This window comes from Caretta caretta, chromosome 1 (genome assembly GCF_965140235.1).
Source record: "Caretta caretta isolate rCarCar2 chromosome 1, rCarCar1.hap1, whole genome shotgun sequence".
Lineage (NCBI taxonomy): Eukaryota > Metazoa > Chordata > Testudines > Cheloniidae > Caretta > Caretta caretta.
Genome location: NC_134206.1, coordinates 220,308,333 through 220,325,377, shown reverse-complemented (window position 1 = coordinate 220,325,377; position 17,045 = coordinate 220,308,333). Strand labels below are relative to the sequence as shown.

General features: G+C 45.4%; 1 protein-coding gene across 6 annotated transcripts in view; it reads left to right on the top strand.

Annotated features, from left to right (window-relative positions):
* The window catches only part of TSPAN11 (tetraspanin 11), a 193,238-nt gene that overhangs the window by 99,955 nt on the left and 76,238 nt on the right, over positions 1-17,045 (top strand). For all 6 annotated transcript variants that reach the window (XM_075120765.1, XM_075120769.1, XM_048823443.2 and 3 more), the window contains 3 exons: positions 5,027-5,101; positions 7,725-7,829; positions 8,461-8,619. In XM_075120765.1, the coding sequence (XP_074976866.1) occupies positions 5,027-5,101; positions 7,725-7,829; positions 8,461-8,619 (339 nt within the window). The remainder of the gene's footprint in view (positions 1-5,026; positions 5,102-7,724; positions 7,830-8,460; positions 8,620-17,045) is intronic.

Below are 17,045 nucleotides of genomic sequence, written 5' to 3'. Positions count from 1 at the left end.
GGATGTGCCATTACATAAAGTAAAACTATTTCCCCATGTTTATTCCCTCCCCCCCACCCCCCACTATTCCTCACACGTTCTTGTCAACTGCTGGAAATGGCCCACCTTGATTATCACTACAAAAGGGTTTTTTTCTCTCCTGCTGATAATAGCTCACCTCACCTGATCATTCTCGTTGCAGTGTGTATGGTAACACCCATTGTTTCATGTTCTTTGTTCATATAAAATCTCCCCACTGTATTTTCCACTGCATGCATCCAATGAAGTGAGCTGTAGCTCACGAAAGCTTTTGCTCAAATAAATTTGTTAGTCTCTAAGGTGCCACAAGTACTACTTTTCAATATGCATTTGGTGTCCCAGGTGGTGTCAGAAATGAATTTCGGACTGAAACACAGAAACTAGATGGGTTTTGGTAAGCTTGTGGTTTTCCAAAAAAATCTAGCCTGAAAATTGAATGCTCATCATTTGACCTAGATGTTATTGGATGTTAATTTCTCACAATACTCTCAGAACCTTACTATTTTTCAATATGTAAGACACGCAGGTGTGGAGGAGATTAGCAGGAGAAGTGACAAGTTAATGAGGCAAGCATTCTAATCACTGTTCTTAGATTCCCATGTAACAAATGCATCAACTGTAAAATTACCAGCATAATGATCCACCTCCAGAGCTCAAAAAAAAAAAAAAAAAGATTAATGGAAAGGAATAATTTTTAACATTTTCTCAGATTTTGGCAAGTTGCTTTGTATTCTGAAGGGTAAAATAGCTGTATTAAAACAAAGCATCCCAGCACTTTTTCCATGTGCTTTCTAAAGAGGAACAGCTCTTTAATGCCATGGTTATATTTAGTTTCACTATTTTAACTTTTGTTACTATAGGGGTCCATTGTGTGCTGGAATAACCCACAGAGGGGAGAGGAAACTCCATGAGTTTTAACTTGAGGAGTTTCTTTCTTATACTTCTATAGGGTTGGGGAGGTTGGATTCTGCCCTTTCATCCTTACTTCCGCAGATGCGGTCAGGAGTGACACCCCAAAACGTACAGAATCCCTGGCTTCCTTGTTGCTGTCCAATTCCAAAAGAAAGCAATTGAAAGGTTCCAGGCTTCCTTGGCATTTCTCTAGCCAACATATTTATTTATTATTATTTATTTTATTTTATTTTAATTATAGTAGTAGCTAGAGGCCAGGGCCCCATTGTGCTAGGTACGATACAGACATATAACAATGAGATGGTCCCAGCTCCAGAGAGCTTAATGAGTCATAACACCAACGTCCTGAATGGTAACCTTAACGTAAGTAGGATTATTTGTTAACCTTTCTCACCTTGGATTCGTTTCAGTTCTGTTAATTACATTCTGCCTTCTTGATGTCCCTGCAGTTTTAACTGGATATGATACACTTTGCTTGGCATCCCTCGGACTCTGTGTGTTCTGTGCTTTGTTCTGTTAAAACAGCTGCTGTGTTTTTCCCCAGAAGCACGTGTGTTTCAGTGGTAGGTAGTTGGTAAAGCACTCTGGGATTTCTCTGGGTTGACAGGTGCGGCATAAACATACAGGAGTATTACAGTAAAATGAAAATTTTCTCTCTATGGGTTTATAATGTAGTACTGGTCCTTTTATGTTCTAGAAAGCACTAATACAGTCAATTTAAGTGCATGTACAATATTTACATTGAGCCAGAATTTTTAATATGCATAATGTCATACCATGGATATGGACCTCCTATAGATGCTATACAAAAAGACCATTTCAGTGGTGCTTTGTGTACTGTAACATTCCGTTAATAATGGGTCCTTGTGAGCATTTAGATTGCCTGATTCTGATTTTACCCTGATATTACTCTATTGACTTCAACAGAGTTAGTCCCAGTTTACACCAGCGTACAGGTGAAGAGAATCAAGCTGACTGTGTTCTCTGACTGGGATTCTATGTACTAAGAAAAAGAATGCAGTCATGGTAAAATGCTGATATTGACATGGCTCTGACTCTGAGAGTTATTTCAATAGCTGTGAAAAAAACTGCAGGGGGTTCCTTTCATATAGTATCATTAAGAGCAGAGTGTATCCAGTTTTGCTCATCTCAGCCCTCTGCAAGTGAAGAAGGTGAGCAATAGTTCTCAATAGAAATGAACAGGGTGATGTTTTGAAAACAAAGTCCCCATTCTCCTCTGTTTTACACTAGAGTAAATCAGAATTCTCTCCACTGAAGTCAATGGAGTTAGGCCCTGATTTCCCTCTTACTCTGGTGTAAGTCTTTAATTGCAGTTGGAGGGCCAGATGCTTTGATGGTGTAACTCAGCATAGCTCCACTGAAGTCAATTTACACAAGTTTCCCCTGTTTCCAAGTCTGCCACTGATGGCAGTCATACAGTCAGGTTTGCCTTAGTCTGCAGTGGTCACGTTTCTGGTTGAGCTCTTTTTCCTCCTTGTATGTTAAGCAGAGTTGTGTTTGGCCAATACTTGAATGGGAGATATGCAAGAAAAACACAGGAGGTCACCTTGTTAGCAACAACCTAAAGTGAATAATACTACTCCTAAGGATACTATATTAGTGTCATGGCTAGACTGCACACCCCGGGATGGAGGGGGAGACCCCAGTGTGGTAGAGGGTAAGGTACAAACGTTCATTTGGCCCTAACTACCACCCTTTCAAAAGTGGGTATCTAGCCTTGCAGCTCGTAATAGAACAGCACACACACTTGTATAGAAGGAGGTAAATTTGAAGAACAAATATTCAAAGGTATAAAAGCAATTAATCCTTTGTACTCTGGTTCTACCTTGAAAACGACCCTTTGTAAATCTGCTGCCTACGTATATTCAGAGCCATAATCTTAGTGACAGATTGTTTCTTTTTTCTTTTTACTCTTGTCAGTGTAACCCTGACTTGTACAATGGTTGTTTTTGTCCCTCCTAGGGCAGAGGTAGTCAATTATTTTTTGTCAAGGTCCAAATTTCTTGGTCAAGGTATAGTAAAGGTCCAGACTCCAGAGAAAGTTAAAAAAACCCAATAATGATAATAAGTAAATAAAAAGATTTTGGGGTCTGTTCAGAAGCACCTGGCAGTCCAGATTGCAGTTCGCTTGCTGACTACCCCAGCCCTAGGGGCTGGTCCTCATAAGAGGATAAGACTCTATTATGGCGGCCAGCTAGAGGAGTTTCTCCTTTTGCTCAAGCTATTGAGCCTCATGCTGAAGATCCCAGGTTCAGAGCCTGCTGATGAGCCAAGCAGGTGGTCAGCATGTTAGCCCTGCAAAACCAGAAAAGCTCACAGAGAGGGAGCTGGATTGTATTCCTTCTTGAGCGTCAACAGAACTGTTTTAGGTTCCAGTTACAGGGCCAATTAGTTGCACTTTTGCAAACTTACTGAAGACAATGATGTTTATGCATGTGTCTCTGAGCACATACTTCGGCCTGCAGAATCCCCATTGCAGTTGATGTGCAAGGAGAGAACCCAGCTTGATTCTCAAAGCCGAGACATTGGGTCCTGATCCTGCAAACACTTATAGGCATGCCTAATTTTATGCCTATGAGTAGCATCGTTGACACTTACAGGACTCGTCCTTGCAGGGCTCTCACTCCAGAGCTAAAAATAACAGGGTAGGTGTTCCTGCTCAGGCTGGAGCCCAGGTTCTGAGACCCTCTAATTACTATATTCTGTACTGGGTAATGGGAAAATGCCTCTCTCAGAATTATTATTTACAGGTCAAAAAGAGGCAATGGAATAAACTGAGAAATTAAACTTCAATAAATGACCAGGATTGGGTTCTTTACAGTGGGCACAGATGTTGATCATTATACATTAATTAAAGTTGTAAAACAGTTTACATTCTCATCCCAATTTGTAGATGCTCATAATTTTTAGCGATTTTTGTCATCTTTGGGGCTGAAATTTCATGTGATTGGCCTATGCTGACATGAATATTTCTAGAAATCACTGCTTTTAATTTGTGAAAGGGATGAGGCACACAGTGCAGTTTTCCCACTGTTAAGAAAACCTTCTCTCCCCCCACCGCCCATGAATAGGGTGTAGGAGAGAGCGAGCGTGAAACCAGCCAAAGCCTTGAACTTGAAGTTTTCCAAGTGCAGATTACTCAGTGTACATTTGCTTTGCTAGGTTGCTTTTGTTGTTATGGTTTTGTTTTTAAATGGCTGCAAAATAGGCTTATGAACTTATAAAATCTGCTTTGGGCCATGCTTAGTGTGAAAAGCCGTTAATGTTTAAGGCCTCAGTTCAGCAAAGCACTTGAGCACATTGGCTACTAGGTATGTGCATAATTGCTTTGCTAAGTAAGTATGGATGTAAGCCCATGTTTATGTGCTTTGCTGAAGCTGGTTCTAAACTATGGTGTTACCCTTAGATGCACTAGACAAGCATGCTCAGCTAGGTACCTTCCTAGAGGATCTTCCTAGTCATATGAATTGCTGCAAACCGGCCATGATTTCTTAACAAGGGAGACAAATGTTTGTTAAAGCCAGTGTCTCTGATAAAGGAACTCATTAGCATCCTCCTCCTTGTTCTTCCCATTGGCCATGGCCTTCCCATCTTTTCCTTTTATCCCCACTTGCTCTTCCTTTGGTAGTCTTCTCTTTGGTTCCAAACTCCTTCATTTCCTGCTCAGCACGTTTCTGTCAATCTGTGTTAGCTACTTAAGTGGCCCCCATTACTATAGTATGTAACAGCTCTGAGCACCCCAAGAGGTAGAGAAACACTATTCTCCCCATTTTACAGATGAGGCACTGAGGCACAGGGAGACCAAGGTCACATGTGAAGACGGTGGCTGAATAAGGAATTGAACCCAAATCTCCCAAGTCCTAGGCTACCCCCCTAGCCCTTGAACTGTCTTACTCTACTTGCTTCTTTGTGGAAAAGTTACTTCAAACCTTCAGGAGATTACCATCTCTCAAACATAAGAGTGTCAGAGTTCCTGACTTTGTAGGAACATGTTTTCATTTCCTTTGGGAAGCTATGTTGTCCAGTTTTTCTAATCAGATACAACTGGGGTTATTTTTTGTTTTCCCCCTTGCAGTATTTCTCCATGCTCCTTTTGATCTTCCTTATTGAGCTGGTTGCTGGAGTTCTTGCCTATGTTTACTATCAAAGGGTAAGCTGGAAGGTTTGTTTTATCTATATTTTTGACGTTACAGCAATAAATATCTGTCGGCAAGGCTGGGTTAAGAAAGTCCCTTCTTATAAGAGCTCAATAGAAATTCATTGAAAATATTAGTGTTTTGTAAAAGTTATCCAAAGTATTTTCTTAAATCCATAGGGCCAAATACTGTTGCACAAAGCAAGGCCACATAATAAGGCTCTAAACCACAGGAAAACATTGCTGGGCTGAGGAACACAAATCCCAGTCCCATCTAGTTTAGCTCTGCCTCCCCCATAGGATATGGGAGAAGAGCAGCAGATAGAACCCCTGGTTCTTCCTCTCCCCAAGTTCTGGGGCAAGCCAACTTGTACAGTGTACACTTTGATCTGCCATTTTGTCTTCCCGCCATGTGACCCTGTGTTAGCTACTTAAGTGGCCCCCATTACTATAGTATCTAAGCAGCTCTCAGCACCCCAAGAGGTAGAGAAGCACTGTTCTCCCCATTTTACAGATGAGGCGCTGAGGCAGAGCTCAGCAAAAAGGGGTGTGTGGCGGCCCTTTCGATGTTGCTGCTGCCTGACTCCTCTGGGCATTTCTGCTGGGTTTCAGCCCTCGTCTTACAAAAGGGGGAACCCCTTGAGAACGCTGCAGACAATAACAGTGCAAAGGAATGTGCTTGAGGCTGGGTAAGTTTGTAACTTCTTGTTCCTACACATTCATAGCATAAATTGGAAAATAAGCCGGTTCGGAACATTGGTTCATCTAGTCCAGTGTCCTGCCTATGACAGTCTGAGCCCCACCAACACATACAGAATGTTACTGCTGGGTAGAAAACCTCTCATCTCTTCCAACACAAAGGAAAGCTCCCTCCTCCCCTAGAAGCCCTGTTCCAACTAGAGAGGGATGCCCCGTAGCACAGTTTCAGCAATCTAGTTGAGCTCCCCATTTCCACTGCTAGCCCTGGGGACCTGCATTTAAAACAAAACAAACCTAGCTCAAAGGCTGGGTTCAAGCTCCTCTGTCCCTCTCCCATTGGGATAGTTTCTCCAGCTCTCTGAACTGCATGGCACCTAGCAGGCAGTTGAGAAACCTATATCCCCAAGAACTGGTAGTGGCAAAACATGGGAGGCCTTTCCATGGTCTCATCACTACTACAAATCCACAATGACCCAACCCCCAATGTAGACAGTGCTATGGTGACAGGAGAAGCTCTCTCTTGTTCGGCACAGGTGGCATCTTCACTAAGCGCTGCAGTGCTGTAAATGTAGACAAGCCCTCAGAAAGGTAAAGATTCTAATCTCATTTATCCTGGAATATCTCTGAAGCCAACAGCCTTACCCTGGTTTAGAACAGAGGCAACATTAGACTGGGGCATATATTGTGTGGGACCAGTTCCCAAGCCCTAATCTGCTGTTCTCCCTCCCACTAGCTGGTATATTTGATCAGTTAAAAAAAAAAAGCGAATTTGTATGAATGGGAATTGGGTTTAATTTTGTAGAATTAGACAACGTTTCACTTGCTGACTTTAATTGTGGATGCCTTTCCAAAAAACACCATTCGCTCACCAGCAATACTCCCACATAAACCATGAAGGGAGTATTATATTTTGGCCAGTGTTGCACATGTTATACAACAGTGAAACTATTCTTTTTCTGCTTTGAAAGATTATTTTGGGTTCTTTTGCTGTTCCATCCTGCAGAATCCCTCCATGCGCTCTGTGTATTTTTTCTCTCCTGGAAATCTCGGGCCTGATTCTGATTTCACACCAGTGTAACTTCACTGACTTCAAAGGAGTTACCTCTTATTTTAAATCAGCGTTCCTGAGATCAGAATCAGGCTCATTGTCTTTTCTGGAACACTTATTTTATTCACATTTTAAATCCCAGTAGTCTAATTGTAGATAAGGAGCCAGCTCACACTGACTTTGAATAAACAGTAATCAAAGGCCTGTAGTATGAACCCAGAGTTCCATCAATCTGATTAATACTCTATGAAGTTATTACCAGCCTCATAATGTTGCTCATCCCCCATACCTTTAATTTATTTTAATAATTTAGATTGCAGTTAATGATCTGGTCTTAATATCAATTATATTTTTCATTTCCTGTTTATTATATTATTATCATTTTACATAGCTCTGTAATTTAACACTGCATTTTGCAAATCTAGATTAATATGTGATCTCTTCTCTGAAGAGCTTATGCAACCTAACGAAACAAGCAAACACAAGATAAGATACAGAACAATAGTTCAGGGAACAGAAGGTTTGGTGTCTGACCTTTCTTGTTTTTTTTGTTTGTTTTGTTTTCTATTTATGGACACTTAGGATCTTGGGCCATCTGGGCCTGTGAATGTTCTGTTTGTTTAGGGCTTATGTCACTTTAAGCACATTTTAAAAGAAGTTTTCACCAATTTAGGATTTTTATATATATATATATATATATATATAGGGCCTGATTCCAGCTTCACATCAGTTTTACACCAGTGTAACTCCACTGACACTGGGGACTTATTCCTGATTTACACTGAAATAAGAAAGATCTGAATCATGCCTTGGAGGGATCTAAAACCTAAAGCAAATATGCACATTTCCTTCTAGAATGTATTCATTATGACTTTTCTCATTGGTGTACAGCTAAGCCAGGTGCTGAAACAGCACCTGACCCGGACCCTGACTGAGAATTATGCTCTTCCTGGGAAAACACACATCACACATTCCGTCGATCGCCTGCAACAAGAGGTAAGGAAACCTTCTGTTGCTCACACTGCTGCTGCCTAGCTGTTTGTCCCAGCTCATGTTCCATTTAATATTACTAGTTGCTGGAAATCTCATGAGATGGGCTGAGCTGGAAATCTCATGAGATGGCCTGAGCTTGGTTCTAATTCCCAGACCACAGAAGGTCAGGCAAACCTCTGAAAGAAGCTTATCTGAAAGTCTGAGTCTTCAGATAGCTACCCCTACTGTTCTCAAAGTGGAGATGCAAAAACAGAGGCGACTCCAAATCAGTGAGTACGTCTGTAAATTTGACTGAATTGGTTTTGCAACAGTTACGGTCGCTGGGCCTGATTCTGATTTCATTTACACTGGTATCAATAAGGAGTAACTGCTGGAGCCAGTGGAGTTTAACTATTGTAAAACCAGTGTGAGATCAGAATCGGGCCCCACGATTGAGTGTGTGCCCCCAGAGAGTGATCCCTGACATGGCCAGAGACGATACTGAGTGGCTAACACATCCATCCCCTTGGCGTATCTACAAACTGATAAGGGATGTACGTTTTAATTGGTAAGTGGCTCAACATTACTTAGTTGTCTTCTCATGAGGATAATGTCATGCCATCCACTGAATGTTGGCATTTCCTTTCCATTGCAGTTCAAGTGCTGTGGCAGCAATAGCTCTGATGATTGGCAGCACAGTATCTATATCCTGTCCGTAGAGTCCAGTGGCCGAGTGGTACCAGATAGCTGCTGTAAAACAGTCACCTTCAAATGTGGGAAGAGGGATCATCCATCTAACATTTACAAGGTGGAGGTAAAATGTAATTTTGTCAGTCTGGGTTTTTTCCTACTCTTTGTTGAACAAAGAATAAATGAAGGGATGGAAACGGACGGAAGTATCAGTAATAATTGCACTTTTATGATGACGTGTAGTGGTCTGTGATCACTCAGTCCTTAAGGTGCCTGCAAGAGTTCTGCTGTATTTTATGTCCGGTTCCGATGGCCTGTGTGTAACCATAAGACCTTCCCAGTGCCCAGCCCAAACTGTGTTGAACCCAGCCCTTAAAGGCACAGTCCTCAATGGTACATTTTCCCCTTCCAAACCAAAACTTAATAACTAGAACACTTAAAAAGCAACATTAACACAACACACAAATACTTTTAACCAACCTAATAGCTAAACTGCTAAACATGCTCAGTTAGATTTTGAGGTGCTCGGCACAGTCACTTGAACCTACACAGCTCCCCTATAACATCAGCACTACTGCTGTCAGAAGGTGGCAGGTTGTTCCAAGTCCTGGGACTCTGTGGTCTCAACCTGCTGGGGTAGTTGCCTGTCTGAGACCCTTTTGATTCAAATGTCAGGCTCTGTACCTCTTATCTCCCTCCCTTCTGGGATTTGAAGAAGGCATCACTTATTCCTCCATAGGATGTGTTCGAATGGGGTGATGACCTCATACAACCATGGGGCTACCTCTCAAGACACCACTGCTGTGTGGGACTCTTGTTTCCGTCATAGATATTCACAGCATCATTTTCATGAAGTGTCAGCTCCGGGTACCCCAAATCATATTGGTTTTTTGTTGTTGTTGTTTTGCCTTATTGGTCTCTTTTATATATCTGCAAGTCCCCAGTGACTCAGACATCAGTTTCTAACAGTGCAGGCATTCTTGTTTTAGTTGGACGCTTGGTGCCATTCTGTAATTTAACAGTGCTTAACATGGATCAAAGTCTGACTCTTCATCATTTTTCAGTAAAGCACTTCATTATTGTGACACCATTTTTCACCAACTCATTAGATGGGGGTTAATGAGCCAAATCCAGGGGGCCAAATCGCACCTGGAGCTGCAGCTAGCCAGAGATGTCAAGAGTAACAAGAAGGGTTTCTTCAGGTATGTTGGCAACAAGAAGAAAGCCAAGGAATGTGTGGGCCCCTTACTCAATGAGGGAGGCAAACTAGTGACAGAGGATGTGGAAAAAGCTAATGTACTCAATGCTTTTTTTGCCTCTGTTTTCACTAACAAGGTTAGCTCCCAGACTGCTACGCTGGGCATCACAAAATGGGGAAGAGATGGACAGCCCTCTGTGGAGATAGAGGTGGTTAGGGACTATTTAGAAAAGCTGGACGTGCACAAGTCCATGGGGCCGGACGAGTTGCATCCGAGAGTGCTGAAGGAACTGGCGGCTGTGATTGCAGAGCCATTGGCCATTATCTTTGAAAACTCGTGGCGAACCGGGGAAGTCCCGGATGACTGGAAAAAGGCTAATGTAGTGCCAATCTTTAAAAAAGGGAAGAAGGAGGATCCTGGGAACTACAGGCCAGTCAGCCTCACTTCAGTCCCTGGAAAAATCATGGAGCAGGTCCTCAAAGAATCAATCCTGAAGCACTTGTATGAGAGGAAAGTGATCAGGAACAGCCAGCATGGATTCACCAAGGGAAGGTCATGCCTGACTAATCTAATCGCCTTCTATGATGAGATTACTGGTTCTGTGGATGAAGGGAAAGCAGTGGATGTATTGTTTCTTGACTTTAGCAAAGCTTTTGACACGGTCTCCCACAGTATTCTTGTCAGCAAGTTAAGGAAGTATGGGCTGGATGAATGCACTACAAGGTGGGTAGAAAGCTGGCTAGATTGTCGGGCTCAACGGGTAGTTATCAATGGCTCCATGTCTAGTTGGCAGCCGGTATCAAGTGGAGTGCCCCAAGGGTCGGTCCTGGGGCCGGTTTTGTTCAATATCTTCATAAATGATCTGGAGGATGGTGTGGATTGCACTCTCAGCAAATTTGCGGATGATACTAAACTGGGAGGAGTGGTAGATACGCTGGAGGGCAGGGATAGGATACAGAGGGACCTAGACAAATTGGAGGATTGGGCCAAAAGAAATCTGATGAGGTTCAATAAGGATAAGTGCAGGGTCCTGCACTTAGGACGGAAGAATCCAATGCACAGCTACAGACTAGGGACCGAATGGCTAGGCAGCAGTTCTGCGGAAAAGGACCTAGGGGTGACAGTGGACGAGAAGCTGGATATGAGTCAGCAGTGTGCCCTTGTTGCCAAGAAGGCCAATGGCATTTTGGGATGTATAAGTAGGGGCATAGCGAGCAGATCGAGGGACGTGATCGTTCCCCTCTATTCGACATTGGTGAGGCCTCATCTGGAGTACTGTGTCCAGTTTTGGGCCCCACACTTCAAGAAGGATGTGGATAAATTGGAGAGAGTCCAGCGAAGGGCAACAAAAATGATTAGGGGTCTGGAACACATGAGTTATGAGGAGAGGCTGAGGGAGCTGGGATTGTTTAGCCTGCAGAAGAGAAGAATGAGGGGGGATTTGATAGCTGCTTTCAACTACCTGAAAGGGGGTTCCAAAGAGGATGGCTCTAGACTGTTCTCAATGGTATCAGATGACAGAACGAGGAGTAATGGTCTCAAGCTGCAGTGGGGGAGGTTTAGATTGGATATTAGGAAAAACTTTTTCACTAAGAGGGTGGTGAAACACTGGAATGCGTTACCTAGGGAGGTGGTAGAATCTCCTTCCTTAGAGGTTTTTAAGGTCAGGCTTGACAAAGCCCTGGCTGGGATGATTTAACTGGGAATTGGTCCTGCTCGAGCAGGGGGTTGGACTAGATGACCTTCTGGGGTCCCTTCCAACCCTTATATTCTATGATTCTATGATTCTAATGGGGACTAATCGTTACATGTCTAAATTTGTACTTCACAGCTTAAACTCATGCCCACTAAACTGTGGCCCTTTATCAGGTGTACCATGTCTAGCATAAATGTGCATGTCAAATCTAATCACCTATTTAGCTGTAGTATTTTCTAGTAAAGCCATCTTAGGGAACTGAGAATAATAGTCTAGGACAAGTACATAGCTTTTCTGCAGCCAACATAAACAAGTCTGTGCCTACTTAGCTCCACTGAACTTTTGTCAAATGCTGTAGGGAGTACTTGTGGCATCTTAGAGACTAACAAATTTATTTGAGCATAAGCTTTTCGTGAGCTACAGCTGAGCTTATGCTCAAATAAATTTGTTAGTCTCTAAGGTGCCACAAGTACTCCTTTTCTTTTTGCAGATATAGACTAACACGGCTGCTACTCTGAAAGCTGTAGGGAGTGTCTGCAACCAGCAAATCTCTCCCATTCAATTTGCAAATACTACCTTTATAGCTGAAAAAATAATCTCTATTCTCTGGGGAAGTGTTTGCCAGGCCCCTCTTGGTAACAGCTATAAGTGGTTTATGGTCAGTTTCAGCTAACATTAGTTTCCCATAAATAAAGCCATGAAACTTTTTACAGCTATGGACTAAGGCCTAAGCCTCCTTCTCTATTTGGGCATCTTGACACTCTGTTTTTGGTAACGCCTGTGATGCTTATGCCACTTGTCTTCAGTTTTGATCATACTGTTGTAAGACAACCATAACAATACCCCCCTTGAAGGTGTCTGTGGACAGCTCACTTTTGCGCTTACTCTTACTCAGGACTGGGGCCTCTTTAATTAACGCCTTCAGTTTCTCAAATTCTTCATTAAGAGTTGCATCCCATGTCCTTCGGACAGTTCCTCTCCTAGGTTGCTGACTTGCACAACTAGATTAGGCATATATTTCTCTACACAGTTCACCAGTCCAAGGAATCTTTGTAGCCCTTCCTTTTCTGCTGGGGCAGGCATGTAGGTGATGATGGCCTCTGCCTGTACACCTTGCTGTGTTAACTTCTCTCCCAAGTATGTTATTTATGTTACATGGAATTTATATTTCTTCTTCGAGTGCTTGCTCATGTCGATTCCATTGCAGGTGTGCGTGTGCCCACATGCACGGTAGTCAGAGACTTTTACCTTAGTGATATCCGTAGGGATGGCCATGGAGCCCCCTGGAGTGTCGCGCCCTCAGTTCTTTCTTACCATCCGTGGTGGTTAGTCGGAGCATCTCTCTCCCTTGCTTCACAAGTGCTTAGCGGTTAGTCTCACCTCGTTAAGAGTTCTTCAGCCTTAGGGTTTTGTAAATATAAATAAAGAATACGGATGCTGGACTTCAGAAAAGCAGACTTTGACTCCCTCAGGGAACTGATGGGCAGGATCCCCTGGGAGAATAACATGAGGGGAAAAGGAGTCCAGGAGAGCTGGCTGTATTTCAAAGAATCCTTATTGAGGTTGCAGGAACAGACCGTCCTGATGTGTAGAAAGAATAGTAAATATGTCAGGCGACCAACTTGGCTTAACAGTGAAATCCTTGCTGATCTTAAACACAAAAAAGAAGCTTACAAGAAGTGGAAGATTGGACAAATGACCAGGGAGGAGTATAAAAATATTGCTCAAGCATGCAGGAGTGAAATCGGGAAGGCCAAATCACACTTGGAGTTGCAGCTAGCAAGGGATGTTAAGAGTAACAAGAAGGGTTTCTTCAGGTATGTTAGCAACAAGAAGGTCAAGGAAAGTGTGGGCCCCTTACTGAATGGGGGAGGCAACCTAGTGACAGAGGATGTGGAAAAAGCTAATGTACTCAATGCTTTTTTTGCCTCTGTCTTCACAAACAAGGTCAGCTCCCAGACTACTGCACTGGGCAGCACAGCATGGGGAGGAGGGGACCAGCTCTCTATGGAGAAAGAAGTGGTTCAGGACTATTTAGAAAAACTGGACAAGCACAAGTCCATGGGGCCAGATGTACTGCATACAAGGGTGCTAAAGGTGGATGTGATTGCAGAGCCATTGGCCATTATCTTTGAAAACTCATGACAATTGGGGGAGGTCCCGGATGACTGGAAGAAGGCTAATGTAGTGCCCATCTTTAAAAAAGGGAAGAAGGAGGATCCAGGGAAGTACAGGCCAGTCAGCCTCACCTCAGTCCCTGGAAAAATCATGGAGCAGGTCCTCAAGGAATCAATTCTGAAGCACTTAGAGGAGAGGCAAGTGATCAGGAAGAGTCAGCATAGATTCACCAAGGGCAAGTCATGCCTGACAAACCTAATTGCCTTCTATGACGAGATAACTGGCTCTGTGGATGAGGGGAAAGCAGTGGACGTGTTATTCCTTGACTTTAGCAAAGCTTTTGATACCGTCTCCCACAGTATTCTTGCCAGCAAGTTAAAGAAGTGTGGGCTGGATGAATGGACTATAAGGTGGATAGAAAGCTGGCTAGATCATTGGGATCAAAGGGTAGTGATTAATGGCTCCATGTCTAGTTGGCAGCCGGTATCAAGTGGGGTGCCCCAAGGGTCAGTCCTGGGGCCGGTTTTGTTCAATATCTTCATAAATGATCTGGAGGATGGTGTGGATTGCACCCTCAGCAAGTTTGCAGATGACACTAAACTGAGAGCAGAGGTAGATGCGCTGGAGGGTAGGGATAGGATTCAGAGGGACCTAGACAAATTGGAGGATTGGGCCAAAAGAAATCTGATGAGGTTCAACAAGAACAAGTGCAGAGTCCTGCACTTAGGATGGAAGAATTCCATGCACTGCTACAGACTAGGGACCACTGGCTAGGCAGCAGTTCTGCAGAAAAGGACCTAAGGGTTACAGTGGACGAGAAGCTGGATATGAGTCAACAGTATGCCCTTGTTGCCAAGAAGGCTAACAGCATTTTAGGCTGTATAGGTAGGAGCATTGCCAGCAGATCGAGGGACGTGATCGTTCCCCTTTATTCGACATTGGTGAGGCCTCATCTGGAGTACTGTGTCCAGTTTTGGGCCCCACACTACAAGAAGGATGTGGACAAATTGGAAAGAGTCCAGCAGAGAGCAACAAAAATGATTAGGGGACTGGAACACATGACTTATGAGGAGAGGCTGAGGGGACTGGGATTATTTAGTCCGCAGAAGAGAAGAATGAGGGGGCATTTGATAGCTGCTTTCAACTACCGGAAAGCGGCTTCCGAAGAGGATGGATCTAGATTGTTCTCAGTGGCAGCAGATGACAGAACAAGGAGTAATGGTCTCAAATTGCAGTCGGGGAGGTTTAGGTTGGATATTAGGAAAAACATTTTCACTAGGAGGATGGTTAAGCACTGGAATGGGTTACCTAGGGAGGTGGTGGAATCTCCTTCCTTAGAGGTTTTTAAGGTCAGGCTTGACAAAGCCCTGCTGGGATGGTTAGTTGAGGATTGGTCCTGCTTTCAGCAGGGGGTTGGACTAGATGATCTCCTGAGGTCCTGTCCAACCCTGATATTCTATGATTCTATGAAATAGTTTGAATTCTTTCTTTGTAGTTAGAGTTCCTTGTGCAGGGGTGGGCAAACTTTTTGGCCTGAGGGCCACATTGGAGTATGGAAATTGTATGGCGGGCCATGAATGCTCACAAAATTGGGGGTAGGAGTGCAGCAGGGGGTGAGGGCTCCGGCTCGTGGTGCAGGCTCTGGGGTGGGGCCAGAAATGAGGAGTTCAGGGTGCAGGAGGGGGCTTCGGGTTGGGATGTGGAGGTGTGAGGGCTCTGGGGATGAGGGGTTTGGGGTGCAGGAGGGGGCTCCAGGCTGAAACTGAGGGGTTCAGAGGGGGGGAGAGGGATCAGGGCTGGGGGCAGAGGGTTGGGGCACGGGTTGGGGTGGGCTCGGGGTGTAGGCTCCAGGCAGCGCTTACCACAGGCAGCTCCCAGAAGCATGTCCACCCTCCAGCTGCGAGGTGCGGCCAGGCAGCTCTGTGCACCGCCCAGTCCGGAGGTACCGCCCCTGCAGCTCCCATTGGCAGAGAACCAGGTACTACGTAGGAGCTGGAGGGGGGGGTCATGCCGGCTGCTTCCTGGGAGCCTCGTGGAGCAAGTCAAGCCCCCAATCCCGCTCCTCAGTGGGAGCTGAGGGTCGGATTAAATGGTCTGATGGGCCAGATGTGGCCCAAGGGCCGTAGTTTGCCCACCCCTGTCCTAGTGGGACTTTGCCCCAGGCGGGTGATGCCCCAGTCCCCTGGGTTCAAACCTTGCACGGACTATAGCAGGCCTATGCCTGTTAGTGATCCCCACCGCGGCTGTCTCAAGTGCTCGGGTGAATCGCACATCAAGGAGAAGTGTCGTATTTCTAAGAACTTTCGGCCACAAGCTCAGAAAGAAACAGGATATTAAACTCCAAGCTCTTCTCATGGAGTCAGCCCTTTGCCTGGCATCCGAGCCCTCCCACCAGGAGTCGGCAAGTACCTCGGCATTGGTGTGTAGTGCACCCCCGGCAACAGACTCCGCCCAGCACCATTCGAATTTCCTGGTGCCTAAGAAGGAGGCCCGGAAGTACGGCTCACCAGTACGAGGCAAAAAGGCCCGAGGGCCTTCTGGCAAGGGACCTGGTTCGGCTGCCTGGCCTTCCTGGAGCCACGAGGGCACACCTTTCCGGCGGAAACTCTGAGCCCCTTGAAAATTCCATCACTGACTCAAGCAGTTTGGGACCCAAGCCCCCATAGGCACCGGCGCCTTCCCAGGCCTCCCTGGCTTGAAGGGAGCAGAGACCTCCACTGGTATTGGCTACGCAGCTGGGGCAACAGGAAGCAGCAAAGACTCCCCAGGATGGCAAGCCAGCTGCTGCGGTCTCGGGGGGAGTTGCAGAGTGCAGTCGATCCTATGAGGCGAAACAGCTTCTCTCCCCTGTGGCTCAAATCCCCGGAGCTGCTGTTATCATGGTCACTGCTACCTCGACGAGGTTCTCCTAGAGACCGGCTTCAGTCTCCGTAGTACCGCCGCTCATCTTCCTACATTGTATCACCGTTCCCTATCGCCTGCCACATGAGAACAATCCCCATCCAGGCCCCAGTCTCCTACACGTCGCTACTGTTTGCATCGGTACCATCACCGATTGTCTCACTCCGGTCACCGGTCCCCGACAGCAACTGTCAGCTGATGCACCCAGGTGTCAATGGCTCCTCCATGGTCGCCAGAAGGGGATTTCTCTGGCTTAGAGGCCTGGTTTAGTCCCTCACCTAGATCCCACCGGCATGACTGGGGTCCCAACATGGCAGCCGTGGCACCAGGGACAGTGGCCAACCCAGTGGCCTTATTGGAGCTTGTGGGGAATGCCAGCGATGGCTATGCCCCCTTCCCAGCAATCATCAGCAGCTGCCTTGGTGAAACAACAGATGGCACCAGCGTCCTACACGGTGCCAGCAGCGTGGGCGGCACTGGTGATCCCAATGGCACTGGACTTGGTGCATGCCGATCGCTTGAAGGCTGGGGTGGAGGAAGCAGTACCCACCCCGAAACCTCCCTCCCCTTGGGGGGAAGATGCCACGGATCCCCATCCAGTAACCCTAGCATCCTCTTCATCTCCAGACGAGGCAG